Below are 12,242 nucleotides of genomic sequence, written 5' to 3'. Positions count from 1 at the left end.
TGCTAGTATATAGAAATAGTGTTTGGGAGGCTGAGGCAGGTGGATCACTTGAGGTCAGGAGTTCAAGACCAGCCTGGCCAACATGGCGAAACCCCGTCTCCACTACAAATTAAAAAATTAGTCGGGTGTGGTGGTACGCACCTGTAGTCCTAGCTACTCGGGAGGCTGAGACACGAGAATCGCTTGAACCTGGGAAGCAGAGGTTGCAGTGAACCGAGATCGCACCACTGCACTCCAGCCTGGGTGACAGAGTGAGGCTCCGTCTCAAAAAAACACAAAAAAACAAAAAACTAAAACAAACAAAAAAGAAATAGTGGATTTTTGTATATTGATCTTGTATTCTGCAACTTTGCTAAACTTATTTATTAGTTTCAGTGCCTTTTTTATAGATACTAGTGTTTTCTGCAGAGACCATCATGTCATCTACAAAGGTACACAACTTTACGTCTTCATTTCCAAGCGAGAAGCCTATTTCTTTTCCTGCCTCATTGTGTGGAGTAGGGTCCCCCCTGCAGTATTGAGTCGAAGTGAGAAAAGCAGGGATCCTTGTCTTGTTTTTTATCTGAGGAGTGGAAATAATCTATTCTTTCACTATGAAATGTGATGTTACATATAGATTTTTCACAGATCGTCTTTATCAATTTGAGGAAATTTCATTCCCTGTTTGCTGAGATTTTTTTTTTTAAATCAGGAATGGATGGTGAACTCCATCAAAAAATTTTTTCTGTGACTACTGAGATGATCATAAGTGGTTTTTAAAATTTTGTCAGTTGGGTGCGGTAGCCTCTCAAAGTGTTGGGAATACAGGTGTGAGCCACCATGCCCGGACTTTTTTTTTTTTTCTTTTTTTTGAGATGGAGTCTTACTCTGTCGCCAGGCCTCCGCCTCCTGGGTTCAAGCGATTCTCCTGCCTCAGCCTCCTGAGTAGCTGGGATTACGGGCGTGAGCCACCACACCTGGCTAATTTTTGTATTTTTAGTAGAGACAGGGTTTTACCATGTTGGCCAGGCTGGTCTCACACTCCTGATCTCAGGTGATCCGCCCGCCCCGGCCTCCCAAAGTGCTGGGATTACAGGCATGAGCCCCGACCGGCCCACTCCCTCAAATTCTCTTGGGTGGTTCTTTCTCCGCCTCTGGTCATTCCCTCACATGCATGAGTTCATGAATACTCCACTGAGTATTAGCAAAGTGCATATTCCCCAGAGCTCTCTCTGCGTTATCCTCTCCCCTCTCATACTCGGTCCGGCTGCCCAGACCCTCCATCCCAGTTCCTCCTCTCAGGGAGTGTGCCAAGCTCCACTTGGGATCCACCCCCATCACTGCCTGAGAACACTCCCCAGAGAGTGGCGCATTCCCAGAGCTCACTGTGGCTGTTTCCTGTCTCCCAGGACTCACTGTCCCTCACTTCCTCATGCCCACTGTCTTGAAACCATTGCTCATGGATTTTGCCTTGGTTTCCCCGCTGTCTCCGGCAGGAGGGTAAATCAGATCCCTGTGAATCCATCCGGACTAGAGTGGGAATTTGTAAGAGTTGGATTTCTGGCTGGGCGCGGTGGCTCACACCTGTTATCCCAGCACTTTGGGAGGCTGAGGTGGGCGGATCACCTGAGATCAGGAGTTTGAGACCAGCCTGGCCAGCATGGTGAAACCCTGTCTCTATTAAAAATACAAAAATTAGCCGGGCGTGGTGGTGCGCGCCTGTAATCCCAGCTACTCGGGAGGCTGAGGCAGACGTTGTAGTGAGCCGAGATCACTCCACTGTGCTCCAGCCTGGGCATCAGAGCGGGACTCTGTCTCAAAAAAAAAAAAAAAAGAAAAGAAAGAGTTGGATTTCTCACCCATAGCATATTAGGACTTCATTCCCATTGCCCCTTTGAGGCACAGAGTTACTGGGTGGAAGTTCTCAACTGTCAGTTGTCTAGGTTCTTGCCATGTTGAACAAAATACACAAGTAAAACAACAAAAAAGAATGGAGTAAGGAGGGCACAGATTTACTGAAGTGAAGGAGCACTCCACAGAGCGCGAGCAGGCCCAAGCAAGCAGCCAAGGGCCCCGAATGCAGTGCTCCACAGGGTTTTCATAAAGCTAAAAGAATTTGGTAACACTCCTAGCTGCCCTTTGGAGGTTTCCGGTGGGTTACACCCTGGGGAGGATAGGCCTGCAACCAATCAGAGGCTGAAGTGGAGTCTCATTATCACAGGAGGGAGGCTGTGGCCTGTGTGCTGCCTAATCTTGCCTGGAACTGGCTGCACCTGCTGTTCTTTTGCTTATCCCTTCGCCCCCGGTTACCCTCATTCCTTACTCTCCTGCCTCAGCAGGGTGCTGTGTTCAGTGTGGGCTCCGCTGAGCAGCAGCTTCACTGTCTCACCAACAGCATGTGGGTCCCATGCCTCGGTGGCCATGCCTTCTATAAAGAGGGTGGCAGTCCTCCTGTGGAATGGCTGGGTTGCCAGGCTCTGTGGCTCACGTGAAGTTCTGCTCTGAGTCCCACCTGCAAACCTGGCTGAGCAAAGGCAGCAAAATTGCTTAGCCCCCAGTGCCCAAAATGATACCCAGCTCCACATTGCCAAGGTCTGGTGACGCTGCCCAGAATGGCTTTTGGTCTCAGAGCAAAAGGCCCTGGGGGCAAGTCCTCCCTGTGAGGATGCGGCCACTTCCCTGTGGACAGAGGCCTGGGCTGCAGCAACCTTGGGGTCGCCTCCCAGGTGTCCCAGCAAGCCCGCGTTGGCCTTTTCTGCTGTTCATCTTTGAGCAGAGGCGACAGAGCTTGCCAGCAAGTCATGGTGGGCTTCCTGCCCCCTTGTTGGCCAGGTGGGGCAGCAGCTTCTGCTGCTCTGATGCAGACTGGTGTGCAGACTGCCCCCCGACCCGGGCCCACTCCTGGGGTCCCACAGATATTTTGAAGTGTGTCTCGGTGGGGGGTCACCACATGCCAGGGGGCTTGCTCCCCAATTGGCCTGGGGCAAGATAGTAAAGACCCCCTGGCAAAGACTGTGCAGCCCCAGGGCTCTCTCCCCCTTCACAGAACCACCCACAAAGCCTTTCCAAGCACCAGGGAACTCGAGGCCTCACACTCCTTCTCCCTCCCCAGGGAACATTTTTAACAGCTTCTGCCGGCCACGCCCTGTGTCCATGTCCAGGTCAGTCCTGGAGGCCCTGACGTCCTCCACTGCCATGCAGTGTGTCCCCTCTGACGGCTGCTCCATGCTCCTGCGTGTACGCGCCTCCATCACCCTGCATGGTGAGAGGTGGCCTCGAGGGTGGGAGGGCCAGCAGTGGGCCCAGGTGCCTTTTATTCCCATCAAACCCTGGGCGTCCTGGTGAGGGAGGGGGGCACTGCTAACCGCACTTCACAGACAGAAGGCAGAGGAACAGGGTCCAACGGCCCCGTCTGGAGGCAGGGGCGGCCCTGCTCTGATGCACCCTGCCGGGTCCTTCCTCCACCCAGAGCGCCTGCGGGGCCTGGAGGCCTGTGCCATGAGCCTGGACACCCAGGAGACGCAGTGTCAGAGCGTGTGGGTGGCCAGGGCCTCCCACCGGCAGCAGGTGGGGCAGCAGGTGAGGCCAAGGCAGGGCTCTGCCACCCAAGTCCCGAAGACTGGGCGCCACTCCTTGGCGCTATCCCTGGCTCTAAGCTCCCGCCATACAAGTGGAGCTGGCCGGGTGGGGTAGGCAGTGCCTCTGAGTCCACGCAGCTCACACCTGCACCTGCTCAGCTCCAGGTGCACTTTGGCTGCTTTGCGGTGAGCGTGGCCCAGCACCTCTACGTCACCCTGAGGACCATCCCTCATTTCTGCGGGGTCCAGCTGGACCAGAGGCACCTCGTGGAAGGTAGGGTCCCCAGGGCCCCCCTGGGCACAGCTGCCGTTCAGCCTCCAGGGCCTGGCTTGGGTTGGGACTTGCCCAGGGCAGGGGCCTGGCCCTCACACTGGACAGATCCCCGCAAGGCCTTTGGCTTAATTCGAGGTCGCATGGCAGAGGCACAGCGCGTGGGTGGGGGGCGGGTGGAGGAGGATGGCCCCTGAGGGCAGGGCAGCCCGCACCCCACCATTGCCTCTGCGGTTTGCAGACTGCGGAGAGGAGGACGTGGGGAGGAGCGTGCCCGACTGCCTCGGTGAGTTCCCTCCTTCGACGCCCCTGCGAAGACCCCCAGACGCTGCGACAGGCTTCCTCTCCCCGGGGTCTTCTGCCCCATTTGGGAAATCCTGAGGGGCCCTCGGGTGGGCGACTCCCAAACGTCTGAACCAAGCAGGAGCCACCACGTCGGGGCTCTCGGGACAGACAGAGCCCCGCGTCGGTGATCGCTGGTCCCAGCGCGGCCTCGACTTGCCGCCTCCTGCAGCGGGGAAGCTCAGCTACTGGGTGGACCGGAGGCGCAAGGCGATTCTGGTGCAGGTGCCCAGGGCCTCCGGGAGCCCCGACTACTACGTGCGGCTCTGCCTCAAGCGGTTCACCTGCGAGGACGCCGGCGCCCCTGTGCAAGTGAGCGCCTGCGCCCCGCCCCCGGTCAGCCTTAGGTCCCGCCCACCTCCGCGCCCCGCCCCCGGTCAGCCTTAGGCCCCGCCCACCTCCGCGCCCCGCCCCCGGTCAGCCTTAGGTCCCGCCCACCTCCGCGCCCCGCCCCCGGTCAGCCTTAGGCCCCGCCCACCTCCGCGCCCCGCCCCCGGTCAGCCTTAGGCCCCGCCCACCTCCGCGCCCCACCCCCGGTCAGCCTTAGGTCCCGCCTACCTCCGCGCCCCGCCCCCGGTCAGCCTTAGGCCCCGCCCACCTCCGCGCCCCGCCCCCGGTCAGCCTTAGGTCCCGCCCACCTCCGCGCCCCGCCCCCGGTCAACCTTAGGCCCCGCCCACCTCCGCGCCCCGCCCCCGGTCAGCCTTAGGCCCCGCCCACCTCCGCGCCCCACCCCCGGTCAGCCTTAGGCCCCGCCCACCTCCGCGCCCCGCCCCCGGTCGGCCTTAGGTCCCGCCCACCTCCACGCCCCAGCCCCCGGTCAGCCTTAGGCTACGCCCACCTCCCGTCCCCGCTCCCGCCCCGTTCGGCCCAGGTCCCGCCCACTCCAGACCACCCCCGCCCTCCCGCGCGGCCCCTCAGCCGCCCTTTCTGGGTTGCAGGTGACCGCCAACAGCGTCTCCCAGGCCGTCTCCCTGCCCTACAGCCAGGAGCTGCCGTGCCTGTGCCTGGAGGTCGGTGGAGTTGTGGCCTGGACTTGAGGCGGGTGAGGGGAGCACAGGGATGGGTGGGCTGCACTGACCCCAGCCCCTCCCACAGGGCTGGTCTGCGACCCCTGACGCGGTGCGGATCCAGATCTGCCCCTTTGAAAACGGCAAGTGTCCTGGGATGCCAATGGGCGGAAGGGTGGGAATGGCTGCGGCCAGCCTGACTCCACCATGAGGACTGACGTAGGGGGATAAGATAAGGGGCAGGCCCAGCCTAAATCCCTGAGCTTGCTCGGAAGGGCCTGTCACCAAGGGAACCTGCGCACATATGTGGATGTGCACACGTGTATGTGTGTGTATGTGTGTGCAATGTACATGTGTGCACACGTGGACCAGCTCACCTGGGAAAACCAAGGCTGAGGGGCCCAAGAGAGATGTCCTGCTCTTGGTTCTGCTCAGGATGCTGCACACACACACATGCACAGACACCCATGAACATACATGCCCATACACATGCACACGCATACACACGCACACGCACACCCATGCACAGGCAGGCACACCCACACCCATGGACATGCACCCATGCACATACACACCCATACACATGCAAACACATACACATGCACACACACCCATGCACAGGCACACACATACATAGGTGCACGTACCCATGCACATGCATATCCACACACATGCACACACATGCACAGACTTGGGCCAGGGCTCAGAGACCCATAGGAGGACTGCTCTGGACCCTGGCCCAGTGGTCACTTGAGTGGATGCTAGACCCCATGGGCCTGGCAGCCAGGGTAGGGCCCAGCTGACCTGTGTTTCGGGGAGGGTTCCTGCAGACACTGAGGCACTGGAGGTGCTGTGGGACACGGTCTACTACCACCCCGGGAGCCAGACACTGAGCTGGGAGCCCGCCTGCCCTGTGAGTGGCCATGTGAGCCTGTGCTGGCGCCCGGGGCCCGGGGCCGGCTGCCGTAAGCTGCAGCAATCCAGCCAGCTGGTGCATCGAAGAGTGAGTGCCTGATCAGCAGGGATGGGGGTGGGCATGGATGCCACAGCCTGACCCGAGCCCTCCTCAGGTGCAGTACCCGCTGGTGGACACCCAGCCCCAGCTCTGCCTGAAGGTGAGGGGCTGCCACAGCCTGCTAGTGCCCTATTTTGGGAGGGGCCAGGGGGCATCAGGGCAGGGAGTGGGGCAGAGGCCCTTGCCCAGCCCTGCAGTCCAGCCTCCCAGCTGTCCCTCAGAGCCCCTTCCTGGTCTGACAGTGGGTGAGCTAAGGGCCTAAGGAGGGGAACTGGGCCCAGAGCACCCTGAAGCTGACCCAGCCTGTCCCTGTCCTGCACACACTCCACCTTCCTGCACCCCTCAACCCACTTTGCAGTTCTCCACCAGTTGGGGGTCCTGGGTGCGGTGCCCTTTCGAACAGCGTCGCTTCCCAAGTAAGTTCTCCATGGGGCCTGCGCAGTGTGGACACAGCACAGAACATCCTTTACGTCACTCTGTGTTGGTCAGGGAGGTGGGATAACAGTGCCAAGCCAGTGTGGGGGAGGTACAGTGGGCAGATGCCAGGCCCACTGGGGAAGGAAGGGAGGCGGTGGGGTGCTGGGCCGGATGGGGGTCTCACCCTTCACTCCCCACAGCCTGGAAAATGACCATCCAGCCTTCGCCCACAAAGGGCCACCTCCGGGCCACCTTCTTCTCGTCCAGCCCCGCCCACTTCCAGGTGCACGTGTGTCACAGGAGGAAGTCACAGCTCCCTGTCTGCCAACGCACACTCCAGGCCAGCCCGCTCCCTTCAGTCTCAGTGAGCTGAGAGAGTGGGGCTCCATCCTGGGGAGGTGGGGGGGTGGTGGCAGGACCCCATCACTTCCCTGTGGTGGTCTCTGCCCCACCCGGGCCCTGAGCCCACCCAGGGTCTAGTCTACCTGGCAGGGAGGGATGGGGGGCCAGCCCTGCTTTGTGGGTGCTCAGAGGATGTGGGAGAAGGACAGTGTTTAGCCTGATCCGCCCCTCCTCCCATTGCCTGTGACCTGCCCTCCCCCACCCAGGGTGACCCGGCAGCCGCCCCTGCCTTTGCCTTCCTGGACCTTCCCAGGGAGGAGGCCTGTGCCCCAGGCATCTGCATCCAGGTGGGTGTCGCTGCTGTGCCCAGCCCCTACCCATCTCCTCCACTGCAGGACCTCAGTTCAACCCCCCTTCCCATCCCCCATCCCCGGGGGAAGCAGGAGGCCGTGTTGACGGGGCTGCCTTATGCCTGCAGGGCTGGAGGACCGATGTACACTTCTCCGTGCCCCAGCAGCTCTGCAACCTCCGCTCCAGCGGGTGCCCAGCTCTCAGGGGCCGCAGGAGGCCGAGGACTAGACCCAGGCCTCCCACAGCAGGCTGGGCATGGCGTGCACTGAACAGGAGACTGGGTGGGGGAAACGGGGAGACCATCCGGCCCTGAGTCAGGTCAGGCTTCTGCACCAAACCCAGGCCTGCGCCCACCACTGCCCTCCAGCCTTGCATTTCTCTCCACCACACACCGCTGGGGCTTCCCGCACGCCCTCCCTGGTCTCACTCTGTCACTGGCCTTGCCTCCTCCCTGGGGGTCCACCTTCCCTGATCAGAGCTCTGGTTCCAACCGCCAGTGACTTGGGATGTCCCTTTGCCCACCAGCCACCGAGGCCCAGGCTCCCAGGACCCAGGGTACATCAGGACAGGACTCTGCCCAGTGGACAGAACTAAGCACGTGTGGCCTGGGTGTGGTCAGGAGCATGGCTCTGCCTTGGAGTCCAGGAAGGGTCAGAGCTAGCTCTCCCACCTGCACCCCTCCCTGTGAGCTCAAGAGCTTGCCTGGCTTCGGGTGGGGTGAACCGCAAAAGCTACAGAGGTGGGAGGGGTGGGAGGGGGTGGATAGGACAGCCGGGCACCCAGGGCCTCTGGATACCCTTTCCAGGGAGCACCAGTGGGCCAGGCAGGGGTCTCTGGAATGTCTCCTCAGCTCAGCCGAGCCACAGCCATTTCAGGGCAGCCTGCAGCCTGCTGCCCACAGGATATGCCCAGGGCCGTGGCAGGACCCGCAGACCTTCAGCTCCCCCTTCTCCCAGCAAGACATTTTGGCCAAGCCTAGGTCCCCCTCCCCAGCAAAGGTCACCTCCAGCAGATCACAGACTAAAGGGGCAACGGCCACCTGCTGGTCAGGTGTCCCTAGGGCTGGCACCTGCCACTGTGGAGTGCCCATGCTATGCTGGGCAAGTCCACGGCCCCAGGGACAGGCCTGGAGGCAGCAGAAGGACTGGGCCTGGCTCAGGTGGGGGGATCTGGGGGTCACACACGCTCTTCCTTCACTTGTCTGCTGAGCCTCCCTGCAGATGGGAGGCTGCTGTCCACAGCCACTGGCCCCCCAGGACTGGGCAGCCCCCTCCCCTTCCCTCACACGTCTCAGCATCACACAGTGGGGGCAGGGCTGGGAGGGGGTGCCCCAGCCAGTACCACCCCTACATCTCTCTCCAGCTGCACCCACCCCCATAGGATGGCAGCCTGAGGCCAGGAATCTCCTCATGAACAAGTAGGTGCCAGGGACACACTGCTGGGGGGCAGGAGGCCAAGGCACAGCCGGACAGCTGAGCCAGGCCCCCCTCAGAGTGTGGGGTGTTCTCACCTGACCGTGGGGCCCAGGCACCTGCTGGTTCTCCTGGGGCTACAGCTCCATGGGGCCCTCAGGGGCTCTGGGTCACATAAAAGACCTTCAGCCCTGTCCTGGGTGCCCTGGGAATAGCAGGAACCTGGGTGGGCTATGCCTTCCCCAGATGGCCCAGGTGCTGGACCCCAGCCTCCCTCTCAGACAATTCATTGTCATGGTCACTGTCCTTGGCCCTGAAGACAAGGCCCTGGCAGCTGCCCGGAGCTTCCCCAGTGCTCTGGGGTGCAGGGTGCAACCCCACCCTTCCTGTAGCTGACCAGGCCCAAGGTGGTCAAGGATCACCCCAGTTTCTGCCCAGGGCACCCCACACTGGCTGGAGTGCACCTCTCCTGTCTGTGCATCCTCGGGTGCTGAGCTTCACTGGGGCACCCGCCCCACTCGGACCCCTCCGGAGGGTCTCAGCTTCCCCAGATCCCAGCCCCACTCACCCAGCAACGGTCAGTCACTTCCTGTGGTCTCAGAGGCCACCTGCCTGGGGGCCACCTGCTGGGATGTGCGGTTCTCAGACATTCCAAGTGGCACATCCAGGCCCCAGCCAGGGGTGCCCAGCAGTGGCCTGTGCAGTGGGCCATGGGGTCGGCCCTTGAAGGTCTCTCGTGTGGGTCATGTAGGCTCCCTGGCTTCCCCGCTGAGCCACCCTCTGGAGCCTGGACATCGTCTCACCTAAGTGCTGTGCAGGACCACGTGCCCGGCCTGTCCCGGTGGTGGTCGCACCCCATCTGCAGATGCACTCCCACCGCAGTCTGGGCCCAGGCTGCCCTCTTCCAGCTGGCCGTGGGCCGCTGGGCCTTCTTTTCCCTCCTGCAACGGAGGCTGCTATGCCCCACAGACTGGAGAGGGGGCTGCAGAGCGAGTAAGTCCCCTCCACTCAGTAAATGCTGGTCCAGGGGTAGCTGTTAAAATGGAGCTTGGGCCTGGCTGGATGGTGACGGCATCACAGACAAGTCTGGAGCGTGGGCGTCGTGGAGCCATCCCCACCAGGCTGGACCCGAGAGCACCCCAAAGGCGTGGGAGGCCGCACCCCCATGGGCATGTGGGCAGGGAGCACCTTGGGACTCAGCGGAGGGGCAGGGTCTCTGGGAGCGGATTTGGGGTCAGCTAAGGTCAGTGTCACATGGTGTGACCAGACATCCCCATCCAAGTGTCCCCATAAAGGAGCAGTGGTGGTGACACCCTGGGGATGCGGAGGTCAGGCCAGGTGAGGGGCTTGAGAAGCTGGGTTTGGGCACCAGGGGCAGGGAGGCCAGCGGGGGGCATGGAGAGGGTGCCCCTCCCTAGCCTGGAGGTCACGGGAATGGGGGGATGCAGGCTGCCACTCACTCAGGTGCCCCTCCCTAGCCTGGAGGTCAGGGGAATGGGGGGATGCAGGCTGCCACTCACCCAGGTGCCCCTCCCTAGCCTGGAGATCAGGGGAATGGGGGGATGCAGGCTGCCACTCACCCAGGTGCCCCTCCCTAGCCTGGAGGTCAGGGGAATGGGGGGATGCAGGCTGCCACTCACCCAGGTGCCCCTCCCTAGCCTGGATATCAGGGGAATGGGGGGATGCAGGCTGCCACTCACCCAGGTGCCCCTCCCTAGCCTGGGGGAGGTCAGGGGCACAGTGGGGGTGGGTGGGACAGCACAAGCTGCCACTCTGCTCTCTCCATGTCTCCTCTGGAGACCCCGTCCACCCCCAGCCAGAAAACAAGTGTCCCGGCTCAGCAGGGCAGCCCCCGCCCCAGGTTCCTGCTCCTGCCTCCTGGACCAGCCAGGGGTGCTCCCTGTGGTGCACAAAGACCCCTGCTCTGACCCAGGGCTACTCCGGGAATCCTGGCTGCTGTGGAGGTGGGGCTGAGGAGGATTGGCCAGAGCAGGGTCCCAGAGCTGAGCTCCTGCCTGACGGGTGTGGGCTCCCTCAAGCCTTCCACAGATGGGGGAAACTGTCTTTGGGGACTCTTAAGAGGCTGTGTTCAGATCTCAGCTGTCCTACTGTCCCTCCCAGACAAGGGAGGCACCTGCTGGAGGACACACGCGTGCTGCCACCAGGCGGCAGTGGCTCTTAGTGCTGGTGCTAAGCCGGATCAGCCGCCCCAGCACCCAACACGGAGGGCCCACAGCCCAGTGCACCCACCGCCTCCTTGGCCAGGGTCCCTGCCCTCCCTCCACCACCACCGCCGGAAACCCACCCCCACACCTGCCAGGAGAAAAGTGCTGAGGACCCTGGGCCCCCGAAAGGGGGGTGCGGTAGGGGCAGGCAGGAGCACCTGCACTGGGGCCCACAGCCCTGCTCACATCTGGGCCACAGTGTAACACGGGTGAGCCTTGGACGCCCGCCTGCCTCATTCACTCATCACGCACAGCTGAGCAAGCCTTGGGCTCTGGGCACCGACCCAGCACCGGGAACAAACAACACTGGCAAAGATCCCGGGCCCTGCAGCTGGGGGACCAAGTCTGGGGCTGCCTGGCACTAAGGAGGGTCTTGGGTCAGCATGTCAGTGCTGACACCAGGACAGTCCCAGGCAAACTGGGATCATGGAGCTGACCTTTGCATGGGAGAGACAACCAGAGCCAAGTGACATAAGTAAGCGAGGGGGCGTGGCTGGTGCCAGTGTGGGGTGAAGAATGAAGCTGGGAGAGCAATTGGGAGTGTGGGGAGCTGCAATCTGAAATAGGGTGGGGCTGGGCACGGTGGCTCCCGCCTGTAATCCCAGCACTATGGGAGACTGAGGTGGGTGGATTACTTAAGGTCAGGAGTTTGAGACCACCTGGCCAACATGGGGAAACCCCATCTCTACTAAAAATACAAAAATTAACCAGGCATTGTGGTGGGCGCCTGTAATCCCAGCTACTCAGGAGGCTGAGGCAGGAGAATCGCTTGAACCCAGAAGGCAGAGGTTGCAGTGAGCCGAGATCACGCCACTGCACTCCATCCTGGGTGACTGAATGAGACACCATCTCAAAAATAATAAACTAAAAATTAAAATGAAATAAAATAGGGTGGGGCCAGGCATGGTGTTGCACACCTGTAATCCCAGCACTTTGGGAGGCCAAGGCAGGAGGATTGTTTGAGCCTGGGAGATTGAGGCTGCAGTGAGCCATGATTGCACCACTGCACTCCAGCCTGGGTGACAGAGCAAGACCCTATTTCAATAGATAAATAAAATATAAAATTTCAAAAATAGGGTGGTCCCTGGGAGGCTCAGACAAGGTAATGTGTGAACAGAGACTGCAGAGGCAGGGCCTTTGCATTGCCCGGCTCTAACAGGGTCCCTGACTGCCTCATGGAAGAGCAGCGAGAGTCAGCTTGTGGAGGCAGGCAGGTGGGGAGAAGTGCAGAAGGTGAGGCCATCAGGGTGTCCTGGCACATAAGCGTGAATAAAAGAGACCAACGTTTTGGCCTCAGCTCCT

At 61.2% G+C, this 12,242-nt stretch overlaps 1 protein-coding gene across 1 annotated transcript; it reads left to right on the top strand.

Moving 5' to 3' along the window:
- Positions 1-2,995: 2,995 nt before the first annotated feature.
- On the top strand, positions 2,996-7,768 carry IL17REL (interleukin 17 receptor E like). Its single transcript, XM_054543836.1, has 13 exons — positions 2,996-3,241; positions 3,449-3,558; positions 3,717-3,831; positions 4,070-4,114; positions 4,343-4,482; positions 5,110-5,181; positions 5,267-5,321; positions 6,009-6,181; positions 6,249-6,293; positions 6,552-6,609; positions 6,811-6,974; positions 7,219-7,299; positions 7,431-7,768. The coding sequence occupies exons 1-13, from the start codon at positions 3,133-3,135 to the stop codon at positions 7,614-7,616; spliced, it is 1,353 nt and encodes a 450-aa protein (XP_054399811.1). The 5' UTR covers positions 2,996-3,132; the 3' UTR covers positions 7,617-7,768.
- Positions 7,769-12,242: the final 4,474 nt, after the last annotated feature.

Source organism: Pongo abelii, chromosome 23 (assembly GCF_028885655.2).
Source record: "Pongo abelii isolate AG06213 chromosome 23, NHGRI_mPonAbe1-v2.0_pri, whole genome shotgun sequence".
NCBI lineage: Eukaryota > Metazoa > Chordata > Mammalia > Primates > Hominidae > Pongo > Pongo abelii.
Note: the sequence above shows the minus strand (reverse complement) of the source record. Positions and strands in the feature narration are given on the sequence as shown.

Coding starts and splice junctions, on each gene's coding strand:
- IL17REL (XM_054543836.1), top strand. CDS start 3,133: ATGTCCAGGTCAGTCCTGGAGGCCCTGACGTCCTCCACTGCCATGCAG. Junction 6,182..6,248: donor GCCAGCTGGTGCATCGAAGA/GTGAGTGCCTGA, acceptor AGCCCTCCTCAG/GTGCAGTACCCGCTGGTGGA. Junction 6,975..7,218: donor GCCCGCTCCCTTCAGTCTCA/GTGAGCTGAGAG, acceptor TCCCCCACCCAG/GGTGACCCGGCAGCCGCCCC.